This window comes from Mixophyes fleayi, chromosome 3 (genome assembly GCF_038048845.1).
Source record: "Mixophyes fleayi isolate aMixFle1 chromosome 3, aMixFle1.hap1, whole genome shotgun sequence".
NCBI classification, from domain to species: Eukaryota; Metazoa; Chordata; class Amphibia; order Anura; family Limnodynastidae; genus Mixophyes; species Mixophyes fleayi.
In genome coordinates this window covers 267,362,012-267,388,157 of record NC_134404.1, presented here as the reverse complement: position 1 = coordinate 267,388,157, position 26,146 = coordinate 267,362,012, and the positions used below count along the sequence as shown (strand labels likewise).

General features: G+C 36.7%; 1 protein-coding gene across 1 annotated transcript in view; it reads left to right on the top strand.

Moving 5' to 3' along the window:
• Nucleotides 1-21,753, top strand: part of OPRM1 (opioid receptor mu 1) — a 56,548-nt gene extending 34,795 nt beyond the window's left edge. The window contains exons 2-3 of the mRNA XM_075203577.1: nt 15,975-16,327; nt 19,505-21,753. Coding sequence (XP_075059678.1) covers nt 15,975-16,327; nt 19,505-20,031 — 880 coding nt within the window. The 3' untranslated portion in view covers nt 20,032-21,753. The remainder of the gene's footprint in view (nt 1-15,974; nt 16,328-19,504) is intronic.
• The last annotated feature ends 4,393 nt before the right edge of the window (nt 21,754-26,146 follow it).

Genomic DNA, 26,146 nt, shown 5'->3' with positions numbered 1-26,146 from the left:
AGTCCGCATAAGTGGATATGTCAACACAAATTATAGTATAATAATGAAATCCAAAACAATGGATACACTGCATAAAACTGTGATGCTGGGTAATTACTGTTTTTATACTTTATTATTTATTTATTTTTTTACGAACTTTTCTCACAGCAGTTAAATGAACACATTGGGCCTGATTAATCAAGGAGGCACTTGTTTGCATATAATGCACTTCATTACTCTGCGCATCACCAAAACCAGCTACAGGTCTAATCTAAGTACAGATGACGGCTGAGTATGTATGACAGAACATGTGTTTGCAATCAAGAGCAACTGTAAAAATGTTTTTTTTTTTTTGTACAGTAGATATTAATTACATCCTAATAAATGTTTTTCATGGAAAAAAATAAAACAGCAAAAACTTTTTTTTTTAATCAAATTTTATCAATTTGTGTCACAATTTGATAAAGGTGTCAGTATAGTTTTGTTTGTTTAATTGTCTTTGAAACAGATTCCCAGTAAAATAGAAAAAAAAATGACAGGTATAGCACAGTGATGAGCAACCAGATATAGTTCAAATGTGGCATGAAAACTTCCCCCAACCTCTGCACATTTCTCCTAATTTCAAGGATTAAAAAAACTTCAGCACTCCCACGTCACTCATCCCAAATGCACCCACATACACACCTGCTCCAAAATATCCCCACATGCCCTTAGTTCCTACATATACTCCAAATCTCCTCACATGTCCCTCAGATTTACCCACATACCCCTCACATGACATTAAGACCTCCCCACAAGCTCTCCATGCCACACAGACCTCCCCACATGAGCCTCGGACATCACCATGTTGCCCTTAGATGTCATTCTCACCACCTTCTCATGCCCATCACAACTCCTCTACACGCCGTTCACACTGCCCCCCACATATCACTCACACTTCCCCATATGCCATTCACACCTCCCAAATTGCCACTAACACCTCCCCCAGATGCCACTAACACCTCTCACACTTACCTGTACAGTGCTGCACTATCCACAGGAAGTCACATGACATGGAAGCCAACTACTTCCTTCAGTCTAATTTTCTGCTTTATAACAGAGAATGAAGCAGATTTGGAGCAGCCATCTGGGGCCTGTATATGTACCCCCTTGTATTGTTTATTTAGCAGGCATGCACCTTAAAATGCACTTGGTGGAAAAGAAGGCACACATCTTTTGTGGTTCGTAATTGTCCATTACTGTAAGTAATGCTACTACACCAGTGAGGGGAAAAATGATGAGGCCAGTATGGACAAGTATAATATTTTTTAAATTTACAATTAGATTATATTAAACATGACCTAAAATAAAATAAAAAAATAACACTTATTCAGAAAACCCAAGTCCCAAACATACCAGATAAAACATTATATACCTATAGTATAGATTTATATTTGCTTTCACAGCAAGTAAACACAGAGTTATATTTAGTAAATATTGAAAATACGGCTGCTTTTCTATTGCGGTGATAGAAAATCACTTATTGCCACAATCGATCAATAAAATGTCACAGGGCAGGTGAGTGATACTCTGCTGATTTAGATATACTAGCCTGGAGCGGTAAGAGTTAACTTACTGCATCGCCAGGTCAGTCTCAGAGGATATGCAAATGCATGATTTGACTAGCTGGCTCACACATGAGCAGTGAAAATGAAAGCCCGGGCTTGGACTTTTAGTTCCATTTTATAAAAACAAAAAACAAATTAGAAATTAGAAAATAAAAAATATATTTATATTTGGAAACTATTCCTCAATTAAAAAAAAATGTTTTATTCCAAGAATAAAGCATTTTTCCATTCATTTTTTTTCTGTGAACTCCATCATGAGATTGTGGAGGTACTTGTGCCGCCACAATCCTTGTCAAATAATCTTGCATGGGGAAGCTATTGTTGGTGAGACCTGGCAATTTTACCGCCAACTGGGGCTAACGATGGCAATAGCACTGCTGTCACTGGGAATGACCCCTTGATGTATAGGGCAGAAGCCTTTCTTTGACAAAAACACCTGTTTTTGCAAGAGATAGTGGCTTTTGCCCAACAATAAATAGACCCCATATAATTAAAACAAACTGTCTGAGGTTGTGCTAATTAAACATACAATATATAGAAACTTGTTTATTTACAGCTCTTCCAGCAGGCCCACTCAGTCCCACTTTACCACGCTTACCATGCAAATAACTATCACTGCTATTAACATCGGAGAACGTGTGGTTTCAAGTTACCAGCAGGAGGACCAGAGCCAACACACAGATCAAACAAGATCTATCGTACTTAAATGGCATAGTTGCAACATTAAATGTGGCCTATTAAAGTAATTATATAGTTTTCAAATAAGCATTGCCCAAGCGATTGTATTGTGTTTCTAACGCACAAAGTGATTTATTTTAGCAGATGTAAATAGTCAACAATTCAATACATTATTATATTATGATACAGTACAGTACAGCCAATACCAAAAGATAAATACATACCGATGCTATCGCATGCGCTCGCTGCGCACCCCCGGGACCCGGTGGACAGTATATCTGTTAGAATACTGTGTCAGAGTTGACTGAGAGCCAGGGGGTGTGCAGCTATGATTATATACAGTACAGTGTAACACAGTGAACAATAGAGATGACGTAGATTGTTTCTATAGGTCCAGACGTTGGGTGGGTCCAGGGTAAACAGATCATAGGTTGATTCAATCTAAGGAATCCAAAGGTGGGGGTCATCTCTCCAGGGGGTCTGCTCCTTTCATAACCAGCATCATACAAAGGATTATTCCCTAATATCAATAACTAAAGTATGCAATGTGCGATCTCTTCGCCGACTGCACTGGACAGCTGCTGATGAATAGGGTTTCAGTATGATACCAGACATGCCACCTTTCCCACAACCTGAACCATGTATATCACTGAAGCGTACGTATAATCATTATATATATATATATATATATATATATATATGTATATATATACTACTAATAAACCAATTATTATCTGCTCATAAATTACAGTGAAACGGTACCAATATGAATACTAATTATATAGATAACTAAATGTTGTAATGCGAGTGTGTGCGTGCGTATTTTACCGTGCGATCGTACCACGCCACGTGTTACGTGGCATACGGATTGCAATTACACGGCAAAACAATATTAAACCAATATACTTTCGTTCATCCAATTATACAACTTCGACAGGCCACAATCTTCTAAATAAGATAATCATTTTGGTCACCACTTAACAGATCAATACCATATATGAATTAGAATAGAGTATTAGCAAAACCTGGATTCACCACATTTTCAAGGGAGAAACACATTCATCCTCCATGACAGCTCAAAAGGCAAACCAGAGAGTGGACTGGCGAGTGCGGTGTTATGAGCTGTGAGATCCATATCCTCTATGATATTGTAAAATCATGGGTAAGCAGGAGACTGGTGGGTTGGCCGGTGGGCAGGGCACCCTGAGCTTGCTGCATTTATGCTTCTTAAGTCCTTCTTCCACATGCATGTATAGGATGGTAGGTGGGTAGAGCACCCCCCTGAAGCATGGTGCCCCCACCCTCCGCTTTCCGTTTTTCACTGATCCTTATCTGTAATGATCATATGGGTTATTCAGCCCATAATTTCATGTATTTTTCTCATATCCACAAACTCAATACTTTTTTGGGTTTTGTGCCTTTCTTTTCTTTAGTAAACTTGTCATTGTCTATAAAATAAATGTTAGCCAAAGTAATACATTGGGTTTTCCAATACAATAAGGGTTTCAGTTAAAGTGACTGAGTAGTGATAGTGACAAGTACAGAGAGTACACCAGTCACTGTATTGTAAAGAAAAACATAATTTGAGAATATATTGTCTGGGTATTTAAACATCTATATAGGTAATGACAAGTAATGAGACAATGGGCTAGATTTACTAAGCTGCGGGTTTGAAAAAGTGGGGATGTTGCCTATAGCAACCAATCAGATTCTAGCTGTCATTTTGTAGAATGTACTAAATAAATGAAAGCTAGAATCTGATTGGTTGCTATAGGCAATATCCCCACTTTTTCAAACCTGCAGCTTAGTAAATCTAGCCCAATGTGTTTTTGATTTATTACAGCGCTGAATCATGTAAAAAGAGGAAGATGTGAAGATATGGTAAACTTGTACAATGGATAGCAAACCCTATACTAATCTATTGGACTGCAATATATTGTGAGATGCTATAGTGCTAAATAGGATGTAAATGTGCAATGTATTCATAGAACAAAAATGAAGATAAGAATAGTCAGAGACCAGGCCACAGATAATTCACAGCTCATATCACTAGTATCAATTGCAATTAATAGCATTCACATACATTTTCCCCTGGAAAAATCCAGGATTGCCAGGTGTTCTTTAAGTTCCACTTTATAAGTCTTTAAATACATGACAATTGTCAATCTTTGCTGCTGATTTTCTTTATTTTACATGCACTGTGGTTGGCCTGTTTCTCCAAGTGGCTTAAGTTATTTGCTGTATCTGGACCAATTTATGAATCACTGAGATTCAGACACATTTCACAATTGGCTGAATCTATTCACCCATATCTACTTGAGTGGTAAATGTTTTAATGTTCTGGCTACAACTTTGGTTCTAGACTTCAAAGTAGTTGAAACAATGATCTTGTTTAATAAAAATACAATAGGTTCTTAAACTCCAATGAGATGCACCTAATAAGTGTGCATTGATATGACTGATGCATATTGATAATGTCCTATCTTTTATTGTAATTTAAATAAAAGGGATGCTGTGACTTGAGAAATTCCAGGGGTAATTTTTATTGATACCATAATGCACAGAGAGAAATATCTGTATGTCTGCAAGAAAAAGTATAGAAAACTATGGACCTTTTCTTTTATTCTCTTCTTTTTCTTATCATTATTGTGTCATTTAGTAAGAGTATTTTTGCTAAGAAAGTCTTTTACACTGTGTGGTCTTTATTTAGAGGTTAAATGTTTAAAATAGACCAAAAAGGTCTATTTTTAAAAATAAATCCCTATTTCATGTCTGTTTGTTTGCTAGGTACTGTATTTAGCAGAATGTATTTAGTACCAATCTTTCCTGCAGGCTTCCTGCATAATTGTGGGATCATGCTATACAGCTCTCTGTGCCTGCCTCCCACCTCCATGTCACCTGGCCAATATCAGCAGTTTTAACTAAGTAGCACAACTAGCCACATCACCCAGTTCAAAACAAATGATGTTGAGTTTATGGCAGACTGATAGGGTCTGACATAGCTAGAGGACTGCATATGTCTGTCCAAATGAAGATGGGCATTTGTATGAAAGATACATGTTACTTATAAATTGCTTTGTCAAATAGATCATTTGAAGTTATTTTACATATATTCCCTAGAAATTAAAAAATGTTATGCTGTTTCTACTAATAATTTATCTATCTTAATACTAGAGCATATGATACACAACTAAGAGTAATGAGATTAATAATAATACAGGATCACTATACATATGTTAAAATGTTAATATCCGCATATTTAAATCATTTTCGCACACAATGTAGAAACAATTATAGCCTAAGGAGACAATAGAGCCAACAGTTGCAAGTAGATAAATGTATTATTAATGACTCTTAGACATTTATCTTGTAAAACCAGCTGCCATAGCAAGAGGCTATTGTGTAATAAGGATAAATGTATTAGCAAATGAGGGTAGCAGAGTTGCAAATTAGATATAGCTCATTAAATAATTTAATAGCAACACTCCCAAAATGAAATCTTGTAATAACTGCACAAGGTAACAAAAATATTGTTAGGGAGTTGAAAAATGCTCATATCTAATACACTTGAACCATTGTTGCAATTTATATTTATTAAGCACATAAATCAAAGTACAATATTTACACCTCTTGTATAATAGAAGCTTTGTTATATATAAGTAAACAAACATCTGTTAAAGCACATGGAAGATAAGAAAAATATTGAAAATCAATAAATAATATAGCAATGTAAAGAACATAACAGTAAAGAATGTAACCTTGTCACATACTAAATAACAAAATGTATTAATGGTGTGACCGATTGGCTGTTTGCAATACATCAATGCAGATGCAAATTAAATTATGCAAATGGAAGCATAAATTAAACCTTAAAGTTACAAAAAAAATCAGTGGACCCGAGGTTAATAACCCTTGCTCTAATAGGTATATTTATCAAAAAGGTGTTAACAAATCAGTTCCACCGTTTTGTTATGATCAGCCAATCAAAACTGACACTAGTCAGGGAGCTGCGAGCTGAAATCCAGCGAGAGATTACCGTATTAAGGGTATTCGTTTTTCCGCGGCGGAACCCGCCGACAATTGAATATGCCCCTTGGAGTTTGTCAGAATTTGTGTGAATTTGGATTTTTGTTTGTCAATCTGCCTCTTTAAGATTGACCAGAAGTTCTCAATGGGATTAAGGTCTGGGGAGTTTCCTGGCCATGGACCCAAAACTTTAATGTTTTGATCCCTGAGCCACTTAGTTATCACTTTTGCCTTATGACAAGGTGCTCCATCATGCTGTATAAGGCATTGTTTATCACCAAACTGTTCTTGGATGGTTGGGAGAAGTTGCTCTTGGAGGATGTTTTGGTACCATTTCTTATTCATGGCTGTGTTCTTAGGCAAAATACTTTACTTATAGATCATTATCTCTTTACCTGTTGCGAGTTATCATAAGCGAGTGCCCATAAATACAGAACATACCGTGTTTCCCCGATAATAAGACCTAGTCACTTTATAAGCCCTACCCTAAATTCCCTTCCTACAGCTAAAATAAGCCCTACCCCGAAATTAAGCCCTATCACGAGCGCCATTTTCCCGACGCTCCGATACGGTACACACTGGTACCCTATTCACCCACCTTTCCTGACATGGATGCCGCGATTTTGCGCCGGCATCCAATCACAGGCTGCAGCAGTGAGCGTGCTCCTCTTCCTTCCCCCTGACGTGCCAGCGCCATTGTTGAGAGCCGCGGAGGAGAGCTGAGATGCGAGGCAGGAGGCAGTACACAGAAAAAAACAGGTATGCAGCACTGAGGGTGGGCATGATGGGGATAAAAGGAGCACTGAGGAGGCATGATGGGGATAAAAGGAGCACTGAGGGGGCATGATGGGGTTAAAGCAGCACTGAGGGGGCATGATGGGGTTAAAGCAGCACTGAGGGGGCATGATGGGGTTAAAGCAGCACTGAGGGGCATGATGGGGATAAAAGGAGCAATGTCAATGTTAATTATAATAAGCCCTACTCTGAAAATAAGCCCTATGGTGTGTTATTGACCAAAAAAAAAAATAAGACAGTGTCTTATTATCGGGGAAACACGGTATATTGATTTCTAAATTTACAAATCACCTTACTATGAATTAAGGCGCATACATAGAAATATGTGATGTCTGAAATTAATTATGTATTGTTTACACATTGTTCTTTACCTGCCATTTGGTTCCATTACGGTGAAAGCATGCACTTTCCTAAAGATTTTATAGGTAAATACATAGTAATAGAAATGCTGTCAATCTGCCAATTTTATCTCCCACCTTAATATGTGGTATGACCAGACATTATTTCTCTGCAGTGGAAACTATAATTTCTCATTTACACTTATTTTAGCTGCATCTGTACCAATTACCAGGAACGTTGTTAGTGGTGAAACACTGACACTTATTGTACAGTACACCATTTTGTCCTCTTTCAAATCTAATGAGCAAAAACCTCTTAAATCCTATACAGCAACATATGTATTTTGAAGAACCTCTCTAGTGTGTCCTCTTTCGGTAAGGAACACAATTCAGACAGCAAAAATCATAAAGATGCTAAAAAGTAAAATCAAATCACTTTAAGGCTTTATTTTTTACAAGGCCAAATGATTCCGGGCACCCTGTTTTCTCTTTCAAAAAGTAAGTGTTCATTTGAAATTACAGCTTTTTCTTATTTAACTTATCTTCTTTTTACCTGGCCTGTGTTCTAAAGCAGGAATGTCTCATAGCTACACAAATCACTGCTTAAAATCCACAGCTGTTAAGATGTTCTACTCAGCGGGTCTTGGATCTCTACAGATCAAAGGGAGCTTAAAATCATACTGATCATCCATGTTCCAAGACATGAAAAACTGGTCCAATATTCTTGCTGTCACAAGCTCATTAAACCAGAGGCAGTGCACAAATCCACAGTTTTGCTAAACCACAGACATTGAGAATCAAACTACAGCTGATCTAACAGAGATACTGTGGTGGAGCAACAGCCCATATTTTCAGTAGTCTGGTATCTAAAATATATTCCGCTGCAACTCTCTGCTTACTCCTACTGGCTCCCTCGCCCCGGTTGCCTATGCAACAACTGGGACTCTTGAGGTTCCCTGCCGCTGCGCCCGGCCAGCTGTCTAACAGCCAGACATGTGCGCGCAGATCTGTTAAAGGGGCAGCCATTCATGGCTAATTAGATGCTATGCAACTGGGCACTCTGCTTCTTCATTGAGCGGCAGTGCTATTGATTAATTAAGCAAGTCCTGGGAATACTTTCAGGCCTCTCCCCTGATTGGCTCTTAGCACTACTTAAGGCAGTGAGGACTGAGCCTCACTGCTGGTTATCAGGGGCGCACGGAGGATTTTTCAGGAAGGAGTTTCCTCCACCCCCGAAAAAAAAAACCCTAGAGAGCTGCCGCGCAGCAGCTCCGTTTCGGCTGCACTGTACTATACAGCAGCCGCGGCACTGTCAAAGCAGCGTCCGCGGCGGTGCTGTATACAATACAGCACCACCGCAGATGCTTCTTAGACAGCGCCGCGGCTGCTGTATAGTACAGTGCCGATATGTAGGGCGCTTTTAGCGGAGGGGGGGTTTCTGGTTTCTGGGTCTCCAGTTTCTGCGCCACTGGTTATAGCGTTCTGTTCCAGTCTGCTACCTGCTTTTGTGCTGTGTTGGTGTTAAAACTTTGGATTGCTTTCTTGTGTATTACCTTTGCCTGTTCCCGGACTCTGAACCCTTGCCTGTGGCCCTGACCTTCTGCCTGTACCCGGACCCCGAACCTTTGCCTGTGACCCTGATCTTCTGTCTGTATCTGTACTCTGAACCTTTGCCTCTGGCCCTGACCCAGCTTGTATCAGATGTCTCCACCTGTGCTCTCTCAGGCCAGTTGGACATTATTATCGCTGTCCAGTCCACAGACCTCTGGCCTGTCCCTACTCCGTGTATTACTTCTCATACCTGAGTGCTGCCATGTGACCATAAACTTGAACTACACTGAGTGTAAGTCCTGGGGGCATCCGAGCACCTGTGAACATAACCAGTCTTTACGAGAAAGGCGGCTGCTATAAGGGAAGACCTCTTCTGCTAAGTTCTACAAGTTTATGTCGCAGTGGTTGCCATAACAGTCACAAATGCAAATCAAGTCACACTGGGTAAAAGAGGTAACCAAAATGTACCCCATCTGGAAAAATAAAGACTATATAAAGATTAATCAAAAAATAAAGCATACAAAATCGATTTTCTTACAGAAAACAAACCAGAAGCTGCTATGAAACCACTGTGCAGCCCCAAACATCAGCAGTTCTCTCTTTGTCACTAAGAGAGCCAATGCATGTGCGAAAAACAAAAAGATCAATCAGTCCAACAAAAAATTAAAAACCTCAAACACTGCCTTAACAACTGCAGGACCATATCCACTTGCTGCATACAAACAAAAGTCATGGTTCATGGCAACTTGTAGTTCAATGTACAGGGTGGTCCATTAGTGTAAAAACACCCTTTTTAAAAGAAATAAAAAAATTAGAGTTGCATCTAAAATGGCCAACTTCAAAATGGCCACCATACTGGCCACATACCTTAAAAAGTTTTTTCATGCAACCCATATCATATGTGAAGACAGTGGATTGATATTCCCTTAATCAGTTTCACTTTAAAAGGGTGTTTCCCTAGTTATGGACCACCTTATTACAAATAAACGAGAATGAAATCCACTGTAGCTAAACATTGTAAACCTTTCAGCTAAATACCAGCACTAAATCACTCCTTGGTAATCACTGGGACCATTTTATATTGTAAATAACTCTCTCTTGGATGTGAAGTCGTGTTCTGATATACTCATTCCTTGGGTGTTTAAACAAAAGAAAAATGTTCTGTACATTATACACATAATGGTTGGTTTTACATTTGGTTGGGGTTCCATACTGCCGTTTCTAAATGTTCATACTGTCACTTCTAAATGTCCTCTTCGACCACTGCCTATAACCAATATTCAATCTACAACTGCTTGCTAACTGCTGCTGTCTTTAAGAGGCAGAGGTTGTATGCAGTTCTCTATCTTTAGCCAGCCTTTGCCATACCAATGTCAGCGGTTTAAACAGAGTGACATAGGTATTGATGAGGCAGTTGGCAAGATTTGGGTTATGGTTTGCTTATCCCCATTAAAATAAAATAATATAAATGCTTAATTTATCAGTGGGCTTAACAGTGCCCTGTTAAAGAACATTTGTTTTCCTCTTTTGTCTCCGATTTGTTAAACTTTTAGGATAAGAATTTCTGGATAAGAGATCCCATTTGTACTTTTACATTGAGTGATGAGATGTAATCTCCTTTGCTTTGTGCTTCTATTGTCTGCCCTTTTTACTTCATTTTTGCCTTTTCTTTATCTCATACTTGCCTACTTTCCCAGAATTTCCTGGAGTCTCTCGAATTTCAGGGAGTCCTCACAGATTCCCTGAAGAGCAGGCAATGGCAATCTCCCTGTCAGATCCTTGTGGAGGGGGGCATGGTGACATTGTCGTGTCACCATAGCCCCACCCCCTGTCCTCCAGTATCACTCGGAAGACAGGTTATAAAAGTAGGTGAGTGTGCTTTACCACCGAACTGCCCCATCTCTTGCATTTTCTGGTATCTTCCCATTTGTTGCCTATTTGTTCTTTTATTTGTTTCTTGTATGTTTCCTCCTTTCTCTTTTAGCTGCTTAATACTCAACTTTACTCTATTACCCACTTGTGTCTCGTATAGCTCCTCCTCATCGTTCATGTGCCATTTGTCATACCTATCTTGGAATCTGGAGATTTGTTTCAATCGTCAGGCTTCAACACAGCCTGTTCTGCATATTTATGAGGCTTTCATATTGTCAGTTTTTGCAGAAGCACTGTGCTGTGACATAATTGCACAGCAATCCAGAAATAATTTGCAAATTGAAAGTTTTCTGTAACTGACAAATAGGTTGCTGTGGAGCTAAAGGAGTGAGAAAGCTCAGATCACTGGTCTTCTAAAAAAGAATGGAAATCTAATTGGAGTAGACAACAGAGTTATAATTTGTACTACAAGGCACCAATTCATTACATTTAAATTAGAGTTGATTTATATAAAATGGTATTGGTAACAGCAATTAAAATATATGAAAACATTTTAGTGGCCTGCTTGAAATAACTATATATTCGTCATGGGTTGTATTGTAGAAGTGTTTAAAGGGTACTCACTAAGCTGTCTGGATTAAGCTGGTCGAGGAGAGAGATGAGAGGTTCTCTTTAATAGGTCTTTTCTTAAGCCTAAAACCATGCAGAAATGTCTGTTTCTGCATGGTTAGGTATAACCAAGTTGTGTTGCTGCTTAAGAGTGGACTAATGCATGCGATATTAGAAAGATCTCCTGCATTAAGCAACCAACCACATTCCCCATTATTTTCAAAGCAATCTGGACCAATTTATCAAGTTCTGAAATGCCTATTTTTTAGCACATAACCCCGACATTTAACACCATATGAAGATAGCATTAGCTGTTCTATCCTATGGGGAGAGCATCACAGAAGAGGGATCTTTGCCCCCCCCAGCATGCTTTGTGCTCCACCCCTTTTTCCTATCACAAATTATACTCTGAGAATGTGCAATGCAAAACCTAGGTCAGAACCTGGAAGTAAAGTGATCGTGAATGTGATTACTTTCCTATAGACTGTACACTGGGATCGGAGCCGCTTTCCTGACTCAAGAATTTTAATAAATACTCATGTTAAATAATTTCATGTCATTACTGTTACGAGCCGCGGCGGTGCCCAGGCGCCGCGACTCTCTTACCTGCGTCCCGGCCGTCGCTATGGCGACCAGGACGTCCCTTCCGCCCATGACCCGGCCGTTGCCGGGGCAACGGTTGGACGCTTCAGCGCTGCGTCCCGGCAATGAGAAGCCGGGCGCATGCGCTCATCAATGTTACTAGCCTGCGGGCTAATGAATTTAAGTGCAGGGGGCTGGGTACTATCAGAGCCAGGCTCTGATTGGCTGCGCTTACTATTTAAGGCAATGAGGTCTGCTACCTCATTGCCGGTTATAGCTGCTGCTTCCCAGTCTGCTGACCTGCTTTGTTCCTGTTTCTGTTTATTGAACTTCTGCTGACCTCCCGTGTATGACCTTTGGCTTGGATTTGGACTTCGCATGTGTATCCCGTGACCCTGACCTCTGGCCTGTTTACCGTTTCTTCTGTCTGCTTGTGACCCTTGACCCCGGCTCGTTAACTGGAATTGCAACCTGCTGTCGGCCCTTGACCTCTGCGTGGACCTCACTCCACCTGCCTGGGTTCTCCCCAGCCGGTACACACTTCACGACCCTCTGTCAGTCTGCAGCTCAGTCTTTTCCCACCACCAGGGGCTCCAGTGAACACCTGATTGGCAGAGAAGACTCCGGGTTGTGTTGTGCCAACTGGAGGGGTTCCTAACAATTACGATAAGAAATTATAATTCAATGTGAAGCAAATGCGATGGGTCATAAATAGACCCCTAAGTCTATTAAGGTAATTGGAAGGAGCCTTTCTGCAGGCTAATAACTATACACACAGTTTAAAAATTCTTGTAAGATATGGCAAACTTTATATAAATAGTTATTTTACTAGAACCATTTTTTTTTAAAAAAACTCGTAATTTAGATTTGATTGCTCTTTAACTGCAAAGTAGCCTTAATTAAAGGAGATGTTCATACAAAAGAATATTTTTGAATGCATATCCACTAATTGATTACAAGTAGACTTGCAAGCATTGGGCTTCATATTTTTTGCTGTCTTATAGAGGAAAAACAAAATCTATGCATATCAGCTTCTCTACAGCACCGCATATATACATTATCAGTCCCAGAATCTATGGTGTTGCTTATGATTTATGTGCCAGGAGGTTACACAGTCTGTCCAGGACTCACAACAGTGATCTTTCTACAAACTGGTATGAAGCAGATGGAAACGGTGAAAAGTAAATGTGATTCGTATAATCAAAATGGACTTTGGTCTGCGCTTGGAAACTGTAGACCTGTGAATTTAATGTCTATAGCAAGAAATATATTTATGAGGCTGTTAAGGGATCATATTCAAGAATATGTTATAGAAAATAATATAATTAGCAGCAGTCAAATAAATCAAATCAAATTTGCATTTTATGATAAAGTGAAAAGGTAATTGGATGGACAAGTTGTAGTGGATATAAAATATTCAGATTAATAAAAATCATAGGCTACTGAAGTGTGTACAATTCATCCTGACTACTTGTGAAAGGGATATATAATGCTTTTCAACAAGTTATATGCTTATAGTTGGTTTATTTGCAGGTGTGTTTATCTGAAGCCATGCAACTTTTTTGTAGCAATAAGGTATAAGGCACAAATAGTCTAGCAGTAATGAACAGTAATAAATCATGTATTTCATAGTGGGGAAAATATTCTAATTCACAGTCATTTTTTTAAATTATTTTTAATGTTTTAATTTGTGACGCAAAACACAAGAAATTATTTGATACAACCACTTGATAAGGGCTGTTGCTAGGGTTTTGTGAAAATATGGTACTGCCATATCAGGAGAAGAGAATGTAGCAATTGGGGAGAGAAGGTGTTTGAGAGAGGTGGAGAACTGTTGAAAATTAAAAGATCTGTGGGTATGAGAATGCTTTTTAGAGTTTGACAGCAGAGAGGTTAGTGGGGAAAGCTTATAACTCATGAGGTGATGATCTGAGAGTGAGAAAGTAGTGTTAAGGAAATCTGAAACTGACGATAGTCTAGAGAAAACATGATCAAGGCAGAGGCCATCCTGATGAGTAGAGGATTAAGTCCACTGTGAGAGGCCGTGGGAGGAAGTTAGAGAGAGTAGTTTGGAAGCAAATTTGGAATGTGGAATGTCAATGAGGATGTTGAAATCACCCATGATAAATGTGGGGATTTAAGAAGATAAGAAGTGAGGGAGCCATGCAGAGAAATGTTCAAGAAATTGTTGGTGTGGTCCAGGGGGGTGATAGATCACAGCATCACGCAAAGAGAATGCATTTCAAATCTGAATAGCTTGTACTTAAAAAGATGTGAACGGGTGGTGGGATATTTGGTAGAATTGTGAATGTGCAATGTGGGTAAAGAAATAGTCCAGCCCCGCCTCACTGTTTGCCTCTAGGTGTGTGTGTGAAACAGAGGCCACCATGTGAAAGGGTTGCAGGTGAGGCAGTGTCTGATTTTGTAAGACATGTTTCTGATATTGACAGAAGGATTTGAGGTTGCTTAAGAAGAAGAGGTCATGTTTGGAGATAAGTTTGTTACAAACAGAGTGAGCATTCCAAAGGGCACATTTAAAGGATTTTGTAAGAGATGGGAGACAGGTGATGTGTTTGAGGTTTGTTGGATTTTGGTAATGTTCTGATATACATGTATGGGGAATGTGGGGGGACCTGGATTAGGTTATATATCACCAGCTAGTAGAAGAAGAGAGAGAGACAGATAGGAAAGATGATTGTAAGATGTGTGGCCTTTTATTTTCTGGTGACAGTATGAGGATCTTATAGTCAGTGAATTGAAATAAGAGCAAACCTTGTCAGTGTTAACTAGAGGTGAGTGGAGTAGTGAGGGGGCAGTGTGTACAAGTGGGTGTATTACAGGAAGGGTGCAGGATGATGTAGTTCTAAGGATAATGCCATGAAAGTAGAGTAAGAAAGGCAATTTGTTAAACATTGGGATTTAAGAATAATGGGTAAATAAACAAAAACACTAGCTGCAATGTTCAGTGCAGTTAGAGAAAGAGTGAAGAATTATGTAGCAAATGCAGCTTATATCTGGATGTCTTCAGATGTGGTTCAATGTTTGTTCAACTGTGTTGTTTAATTGTATTTTCTAAACACTTCGTGAGAAAAACACTTTTTGCAGAAAACACACATCTGTCCCCCATGCTGATGTCCCTCTAGACTGAATGATAAGAAAAAGTGAGGCTGATTTCTGAACAAGTTACATCTGTCCTAATTGGTGAGCTGTTCAGAGAAGGAGAAAAGAAAACTAGTTATTTTGGCTAGATGAGTGCCAGGCCAGTGTCATAAAACTATTGTTCAGTGATCAGCAACTCAACACAGGTCATGGCAATAGATAACAAATTCCTGTTACATTTTCTTGTAAAAAAAAAAGCACAGTTGCACAGATGAGAAGTACAAATTAATGAGATGAGGTTCAGATTAGAAGAGAGTGAGATTTGGAGCAGTTGAGGGACACACCGCACAGTCGCACAGATGAGAGCAAAAGGAGAGTTGATTCTGTAAACTTAACAGCATTTTCTTCATAGTTATTTTTAAGCACATTGTTTATGCTTAGTTCAAGGTACTATGCATACAAATAAGTGTGGAATGTATTTTTGTGCAAAGTTAAAAAATAATGCCACTGAAATTGTGAAACTTGAAACCTCATGTCACAAAGTCATTAACTTATACAGTGAGGTTAAATTAATAAGTGAATTACAGTGTTTTGATGCAAATGTTTTAAAGAGGGTTTGAGTCAGGGAGGCAATGCACGGATATGTAATTGGCCCTTTGTTTTCTAGAGTGCATGAGTTGTACACAGATAAAGTTTCCAAAAAGGTCAAAACCCCTTTCTTGGAAGCCAACAGGGTCCAAAGCACAAACAAAGAGATGCAGATTTTTTAAATCTATGTGTGATTCTTGAAAAACTTTTATTCAAGATTGTTTTTCATTGTTATTTTATCATATTTTAGGTACACCAAAATGAAGACAGCCACCAATATCTACATTTTTAATCTTGCCCTAGCGGATGCTCTTGCAACAAGTACTCTGCCATTTCAAAGTGTGAACTATCTTATGGGAACATGGCCCTTTGGTAATATTGTATGTAAAATTGTTATATCAATAGACTACTATAATATGTTCACAAGTATTTTCACCCTGACTACAATGAGTGTTGACCGGTACATAGCTGTCTGCCATCCAGTGAAAGCTCTTGACTTCAGGACACCACAAAATGCTAAAATTGTTAATGTTTGCAACTGGATTCTTTCTTCTGCCATTGGTTTACCTGTAATGTTGATGGCAACAACAAAATCTGACAGAGGTGAGTAAAGAATATAATGGAGAAAAAATAAATCAAAACAAACATCATTTTTTCAACAGATGTTGTTGAATTTTTACCTACAACTTCTTCCCCTTTTGTGATATATAATTAAGAAAAAATGTATTTATTTTTATAAATAATAACATTTTACCGCATTCTCCAGCTAACAGAAAAGGGACTCTCCTGCAATATGAAGAGTTAGAGGGTGATACCACTTCAGTAGGCAGCTTTTTCGACACTCAAACTTCCCTGATTTTTCATTTGTCCTCCAAGACGGCTGCTTATATTTTTAATGCATTTGGACCATCTAAGCACTGTATATGGCAAAAGATGAGAAGGCTAAAATTAATGAAGGGAGATAAAGTAAAGTTATTATGGTTTTTGTCTGTCATGCGCAGTAAAATCATGGCCTGCAGTCCTAAAAAAATCAAGAAGAGTGTTTGTACTGGAACCAAAACCAGGAAGTGGACTTATAGGCACAGTAAATGTATAGATTATTATTATTATTATTACTATTATTTTAACAATATTTTTATTAGAGGCATTTAGTACGTAGAAAAATCACAGTATCAATTTTATGACTTACAATCATGTAAAGGAATGAAAAATGTCAATTTCAGCATAGGAAAATTATTATTTTTATTATTATTATTATTATTATTATTATTATCGTAGATTTGTAAGGCACAATTAAATGTGTTAAGTGTATTTCTAAATTGTGCTAAATAAATGAGTCTTACTGTCACTGTGCATGTTAAACAGAGTGATATACCAAGTATGTTGAATAACACCTACACAAATAGATGCATACCTAATCAACAAAGAGTAAATATTAAACAATGTCACTCTCATAACCAACATATACAAAAAGGTTTGGATCACAAATAGTGAATAATTATACTAAATCCCAACTTGCTGTATTTAGAAGTCTTGGAGAAAACTACAGACATACATTCATTCTGATTTAACATTAAGATAGATAGATAGATAGATCGACAGACAGACAGACAGACAGACAGACAGACAGACAGATAGATAGATAGATAGATAGATAGATAGATAGATAGGCAAATGCATTTTCAAGAAATGTATCATTCAATCTTATTTAATCACATAATATCCTCATTTTTTTGTAAAGTTTGTAGCACCTATAAAAGTTAGATTTTGCTTCCTGTATCGCCTTAATAGGGGACACCTATTTACTAACATTTGGCTACAATATTTCTTGAAAGTGTACTCAGTGGTCAAAGTGGACATTTAGAAGTGGCGGTATGGAAATGTAATGGGAATGTAAGTGAATTAAATTTGATAGTTTACAATGAAGGCAGTAGGAGAAGTGGTGGTATGGCACACCACTGTATATACCACTTCGACGTCTGGGCATACTATATAATTGCTTATCTCACACAAATAAATCCTTTAGGATAAGGTGGTTCCCATGCCAAGTTTATATACAGGTAAAACAAATAGTGTGATGTTTTACCTCCTGCATAAAAATTAAATAACAATTTAAATATCTAACTGGAATTAACAGTAAAGAACATTGCTGCTCCTTAAAACATTATAGAACATTTTAGCAATGCAAATAAAAGGAAGTTGGATCAATTCAAAAGTAATTATATGTTAAATTTTCTTGGTTGCAGTTTAGAGTTACTAAGGCTGATTGGCTGTTGAGGCTAAGTGCAAATTGTGCACCTAAATGCAATATTAGTAAATTAGTTCTAATAAGTATCAAATAATAATACAATTAAAATCTAGTAATCTGTAGTCATACATATGTTTCAGTAGCATAGTCCAATGTTTTATAGATTTCTTATTTACATGTTTGGACTTAAATTTAATCTTTTTCTAAATTCAATAAACAAATATAGATTTAGCCAAAATAAACAGATTTGTGAGAAACTAATCACAAATTAGCAAAATATCACGGTATGACATCAATTACAATTCTCACAGATTCACTTCAACGCTCTGCATTTAGAATTTCACAGACACTATTGTACTGTAGCTAAACTGGAAAATGAAATGAAAGATAGCAGAGCATGCTGTCCCATTAATTTCATGGATCATTCATCTGGATGTGAATCACACATTTCAGCTCTTATCTAACTTTGTACAGAGCAAAATACATTTGAACAACTAACGTAGCTCTGGTACAGTCATAAATTAATTTCTCTGAAGACTCAACTGAGTGTTATTAGATGTGTCAATATAGGATACAAAGAGCATGACAAGGAAGAGCAGCTCAATATTTATTTCACATTCTATTTAAAATGAACAACATTTTCTAAATCATATTCATCTGTATCCATGTATAGGTTAGTGATTTAAAATGTTTGGCAAAGTTATTTAATTTGAATAGAAAATGAATACAGTTAATTGAAGATGACCAAAACGGCATATAATATAGTGATATTAGTTTTAATTGAGATCCCACCAAATAGTACAAGTCTCTTTCCATTTCTTTCTTCCAAAACACACTTTTTTAAATTATTTTACTCTTTATTTTTACATTTGCTACTGTCACCATTGCCGGTAGCCTCTCCATAGTGCTATTACTAGTAGTTTACCAACAAATATTTTTGTGGTTTAAAAACCAGATTTCACAGTTAATTTGACAAATACTAGTTAGATATTTTAAAAGTACCCATGTCTTTAACATATAGTACTGATTTTATATAAGATCCAATATTCACAATAAGGATACTTATCCACTGGCATTGTGTTAAATGACATTGATGCCTCATCTCACACACATGGTGGTTAGCGAGTGCTTGCACTTGCAGTCAGGAGGTCTTTAGAAAACACTCCATTGACTTCAACATGTTTATTTGGATAAATAATAGCACATGGAGGAGGCGGTGTCAGAAAAGCAGTGTCATAAATCAAACACCCTCAGCCGCAAGTGCAAATGCTCGTGAGCATGGCATCCTTGGAACCAATGGAATACTTTCCGATACTTTTTACATACTTTTATTAGTGTTAAAAACACTAATAAAAGCACACCAGTTTGACCCATCTCCATACCGTTTACATGATTTTTGTTATTGTTAAACCCCTAATTGTTCAAGAGCCATAGAGAAGATCTGTTTTATAATTTCTGAAAAAAATACATACAATAAATAAAACTGTTATAAAAAGAAATATACTGAAACATTTCTTTTAATGTTTTTTTAGGGTCTATTGATTGTGCTGTTATATTTCCACATCCATCGTGGTACTGGGATAACCTTCTGAAAATATGTGTTTTCATTTTTGCATTTATAATGCCGGTCCTTATTATAACAGTATGCTATGGGATGATGATCTTACGACTCAAGAGTGTCCGCATGCTTTCTGGGTCCAAAGAAAAGGACAGAAATCTCAGAAGAATCACCAGGATGGTGCTTGTTGTAGTAGCTGTGTTCATTGTCTGCTGGACTCCTATTCACATTTATGTGATTATTAAAGCCTTGATCAATGTCCCTCCTTCTCTCTTTCAGACAGTAACCTGGCATGTGTGTATTGCTCTGGGTTACACAAACAGCTGCCTTAATCCAGTCCTTTATGCTTTTCTGGATGAGAACTTTAAGAGATGCTTCAGAGAATTTTGCATTCCTACATCTTCAACCATTGAGCAGCAGAACTCTGCCCGCATGCGTCACAATACTCGTGACCATGCATCCACTGCTAACACGGTGGATAGGACTAACCATCAGGTATGACTAGCCGTGGAAATGTCATCTCTAGAGTCAGGAGTTCCTGCAGGAGATGACATGACTTCAGAAGTTACTCAGATAACTACAGGGCTTTAATTTACTGATGGCATTATACGGAAGGATCAAGATTGTATTTCTGTTTGATATGCATAATGCCCAAGCACTTTTTGATGGAAGGGGAAGATTGTCACTGCTCAGAGTTTATATTTTCTCTGACAAGGTAACATCAATATGTTGCATTTAATATATTTATTACAAAATTCAAATGTAAAATAAAAAATAATATGAAGAGCGAAACATAATGCTTAAATGGGAGTGTCATAAATTATCCAGAATGAAAAAATAGTTTGGTAATATTTTATAGGGGGAGGGGGATTTACAGAACTACACATGAAGATACCTGATCAATATAGGAAAATGTTTCAGAAGGCTTGTTTGTACTTCTGTAGCCACTTAAAGACAACAATAAGAATCATGTATTTGCTGTATATAAGCTTTATATAAACACAATATGTTGTGCCAACTTATAAACTATTTTCCAAAATTGTACTTTAATTGTTGTTCTCCCATGCACTTCAATTAAATGATAAGTGAAAGTGATAGTGAAAGCATGAAAATACTACAAATAGGAATAGCCATTTTGGTAAACAAGCCAGTCTACCAAACATAGGCCAGTAACATATTGTAAATTTTATACCCTAGGATTTGTTGGTAAATCATTCAGAGAGATTATTTATAAATAACTGAAAAGCCATAATATAGGAAAAAGAAAAATACACAAAAAAATAATATCAATATGTCAAAAGATTTTAAGCAAGGACATTACAGACACATTCATCTATCACGATAAGTATATTTTGGTAACAAATGACCCTTCATATAATTCATCAAGATTTTGCGTTTACCTTAAATAGATAAAGTAAAAACCATATCACCAGTTAACATGCATGATATACTGTTGATACTGTTGGGAGGCTGGTATCAAACAAATGTATTAGAACAACAAGGTGAAAATTTGACAATATAATTGTCTCCACACCAATATCCGTGCAGATATATACAGTAATAATTTTTGCCTGCCCATGAACTACATGGGGCCATGCAAATACCTTTTGACTGTAGGAAGCTCTTACTGAAATACACGATTTATTGTTAATAGAAACAGTTGGCTCATTACTGTAAACTTAAAACTCCATAATAAATATTACATATCACTCTTTTTATATGGCCATAGCAATAGGAAACACACTTAGCCAGTTGATATTTTATAAGAGATTGGAAATGCAGCCATTAATTTTTTGAAAAATAAACCAATGTTATATGTCCAGTTTATATTTTTATTTCTTTTTGTCAATTGTGCTTATCTTATTGGTGCAGCTAATATGTTTTTCTATATACTGGCACTAACACTACTATTATATGACAATATACTTAAGAATCATAGTACATGAAAATGTTATGAACATAAAAGGAATCATTTGTTTGAGATCTATGACTATATTATTGTATTATATTGAACTTTATGACTTAATACAATGACACAAAATAAGGAAAAATTTAATCACGCTGCGTTTTGCCTTATTGACAAGATTTACCTTGTAAATATGACCAAAAGTATTTTAGTGACTCAACAATGCTTTCTGTATGATATCAACTTCAGTAAGGTATTGATGGCTAGAAAAATATAAAATTATTATGTTTAAATATGTACTTTATAGAAAATTATATACATAATACATTAATATATATATATATATATATATATATATATATATATATATATATACACATTTATGGACAAATCTAAACCTTCTTATGGTGTATTGTTATATTTTGTATTAAGTTAATCAGGGGTGGGATTTAACATTTTTTAGAGACCAAATTAATTTTGGTATGATGTTTCTCTCATACTGTATGTATTATTTATACTAATAAATGTGCTTTCTGCATAAGCATTTATTGTATTAATTGAATAAATAGATTAGCTTTGTGACAGTTAAATTGCTGTTAGATAGCAAATCATATGAATGACGCTAAATATATATTTCCTATATCAAAGTTTCAATACATTTATTTTATGACAATGACAATAAAATATTTAAAATAACACTCATATTTTTTATTTTTTTACTGGGACACATATTAGGCAAACAGTGATTTAGTGAATGGATGGGAACTGACTCATACTACTATTTTCATTATTATTATTATTATTATTATTATTATTATTATTATTATTATTTTAATTTTTTTATTATTATTTATTTAGCACAGCTTTTAACAATAATAAATTACAACTTAGTTTTTGCTTCTTGAGACATAGAGGGAAAGGGTGATTTGTCCAACATCACAGGGAGCAAACATTGATCAGCTGTTATATAGTTAACATCACTAAATATTAAGCTGCACCTGCTCCCATAATCAAAATGAAAGACAAACATGCTTGTCCCACCCTTTCCCTCTTACTGAGACGCAAGTTGTCAGTGTACACTGCGTCTGAAAAGCAGACGGAACTGCAGGAAACTGTTGCTTACTGCACATTGCCCTATCAGTGGAAACGTACAGGATACGCCTGAAATGGACTTTGCGTCCGACTCTAAATGAGGCCCATAATTGTTAAGTGGTTAGGAAAGTAAAATTATTAATAGCTAAAAGAAATACTAAATTTATTTATCTTACAGCAACATTTTTGCTTCAGATATGCTGTTTAGCAATATAGCAGATGGTGATAGGTGAGAAAAAACATAATGGTTAATTTTGTATTAGAAAGAATGCTATAAATAAATTGTGAAATGTATTGCTGAAATAGTAATAACTCTGTCCAATACACATTAAAATGCAAACATAAAGCATGCCATCATAATTTGTCCCATTATTTACATAATAAAAAGCTACAGACACAATTAATTAGTTACTCAGTGCTATAGTTCGACAATTTCTGCACAACATTGAGTCATCAACATTTGTGCCTCTGAGCTAGCTACAATTTGTTTAGTTTTTTTCATCATTGCCTTCTAGTTTGACTGACTTTTAATTGAAATTAAAAATATAAGTTAGAACAGTCCTTTCATTCACTACATTTCAGTGAAGTAGAGGTTAGCAGATTTCTTGCAGTTCATATAGCATTTTATTGTAATCAATTGGACTAACTGTCTGGCACGCTTTATACATATCTTTCCCTTTTCACAAATTAGTGCAGTCTGTAATAGTAGTATCCTTATTGTTTACATATATTAATTTATTAAGATTATGTTTATTATCTAACATCAAAACTATTTTCAAACACATAATAATTTAATTTAGCAATAGATGTACATTATATCCCAAATATGTGCAAGTTTGTAGTTTGTAGTTTTATGATTTTTATGATTTTTTTGTTTAAAAGACCACTAAAGCCCAACATGTTCAGCTATACTGTATACCATGAAAGTGAAATATATTGTCCAGTATTAACCTGACATTCCGGTTATGTTAACAAGTAGAGTATAATCTCCCCACTCCATTACACAGAGTTGAAGCCCCCCATATAGAGAATAGTGTCCCAATAGGATTTGATACCATTGAAAAGCTATAGTCATTTGATCAACTGTTACATCACTATGTGGTTGGTAAATTCGCAGTCAAGGGAGGGACGCACATACTTATGAATATACCCATACACACAATGTATTCCTTCAAAACAAGTCAGCCGTCAGTCATTGCTTGATTAGTTAAGAGACACAACACCCTACTAAAATGCCAATGCTGCAGAGAAAGAGTTATTTAACAAAGTACAAATACTCAATTTCTTTCATGTTAAATATTAACCTCAGTGATATATATATATATGCATATACATATATATACATATATATACATATATATACAGTATACACACACTCACATAAACACACACACACACACACACTCTCTCTCTCTCTCTCTCTCTCTCTCTTTCCCTACTCATAAATATATATATATATATATATATATATATATATATATATATATATTTATTTATGGACAAAAATATTAAATATTGGCACCCTTGCAACAAATAACTTGCAATAACTCACAATTTCCTCCTAACAAAAAGTTAAACATAAGTTGAACTTAACAATGGTATTTGAAATCAACAATTATTTATCTGTTAATATTACAGGACCGTTTTTTTTTTGTATAACGAATTTAATACTGTAAATCAGGAATTTTTAAAAAATAACATTGACAAATATTAAACTTATTGGCACCCCAAACTTAATATTTGTAACACAGCCTTTGATCAAAATAACATTGCATCCAACCACTTCCTATAGCCACCAGTGAGCTTCCTACACCTCTCTACTAGCAGTTAGGTCCACTCTTTTCATGCCAACAGCTCAATTTCTCCAAGATTTGAAGAGTGCCTTCTCTCATATGTAGTTTTCAGATGTCTCCACTGGTGTTTAGATTTAGATCTGGGCTCATTGCTGGCCACTTCAGAGCAGTCCAGCATCTAATCTTGAATCATTCCTGGATGCTCTTTGAAGAGTGTTTGGTGTCATTGTCCTGCTGGAAGACAGATGAAATTTGATAGATCCCCAGCTTTTTGACACTGGGTTCAACTCCAAAATGACCAGGTACCATGTACATGTTCAGGGCATCCAGTGTCAGATGTAGCTCAGTAACCCCAAACACCACTGAATATTTTCAATATTTAACTGTAGGGAAGGTGTTATTTTCTTTGAAAGTTTAATTTTACTTTTTGTAAGCATAGAGATGATGAGCTTTACCAAGCTCTAGCTGGACTTTCTTATGTATCTCGCTCAGGAGTAGGGCCCTTCTGGGCCTCCAACCATATAATCCCCTTTCATTCAGTTGGTGACAGATGGTGAAAATTAAAACTGTTGCACAGTCGCACAAAACAGGAGAATAAGTCTTTTTCTCAAGCTTGTTTACCGACAGAGTTTATACTGCAGACACCTGTCAGTTCCAATGTGAAGGAAAATCACCTGCTTGAAATCTAATTATTTGTAACTACGTCTTAAAGATGCCAATAATTTTGTGATTTAAGGATTTCTGTGTGGAATAAGCTATAAGCTTTTTTTCTGTGTTTTTGTGTTTTATTTCACTATAAAACAAATAAATACATAAGTACAAGTAAATAACAAAATATTTTTGAATTTCAACAATGTTCTGGAAGAACTGATGTATATATGTGTGTGTGTGTATGTGTGTGTGTGTGTGTGTGTGTGTGTGCGTGCGCGTGCGCGCGTGCGTACGTACGCATGTGGAATCTCAACACACATCAGATTTCAGGAAATATAAAGCAAAGTTTGACCTGTGCACAGTAGGTACAATTAAATCATCTGAACATCATAACTACACAAGATGTTGTTGGTGTCTATTTGCCTGGAAACCAACCAATTTTCCCCAATATTGCAAGGATGAACCACTCTTGCTGTGTTATATACACACCTATTATTGACCCTCCTCCCAATTATCTTTTTACTGCAAGAGTTTAAAGTTTGAGCTCTAATAGACTCAGGGGACATGTAGAATTGGAGGCAATTTACACTTACAACATGTGTAAATTGCATCCTGTACTTTACTTTGTATTCCAAGCCACACGTAACCTGAGATATGTGTGGCTTGGAATAGTATGCAAAAATAAATGATCATTAGTCAGTTAGATTTTACCCAGTGGAAGGCTGGCAAATCTTAGCCCGGGGGGCAAGACTTCACTCAGCAGGCTATTTTAAAGGAAAAAAAATGCAGGTGGCTTAGTGACCCAGCCCAAGGTAGCCCACTATGGGATGCCCCCCCTGCCCACCAGCCCAGCCTGTCCCTGATTTTACCCCAGTGGAAAAGCAGCCGCAACAGATAAGCTTCATAGAGGCATATCTACAGCTATTTCTCCCGCAGCATAATGTGTAAGGTGTGTTAGCACATTACACCTGCCTGCCCACCACCTCTCCCATTCAGCTTCTTTAAATGTAGAGAGGCATAAGGGAGAAATACATCTCAGTATGAGGGCAGACTGAGAGGTAAAGTTTGTAAAAATCGCTTTTGTTCCTAGGAGCCAGACTAAGTCTGATTCTACATGACCCCTCTGAGTTTATGTCTAAGTATCACATAACTCCTTACCAGGAGATCCAAAGCA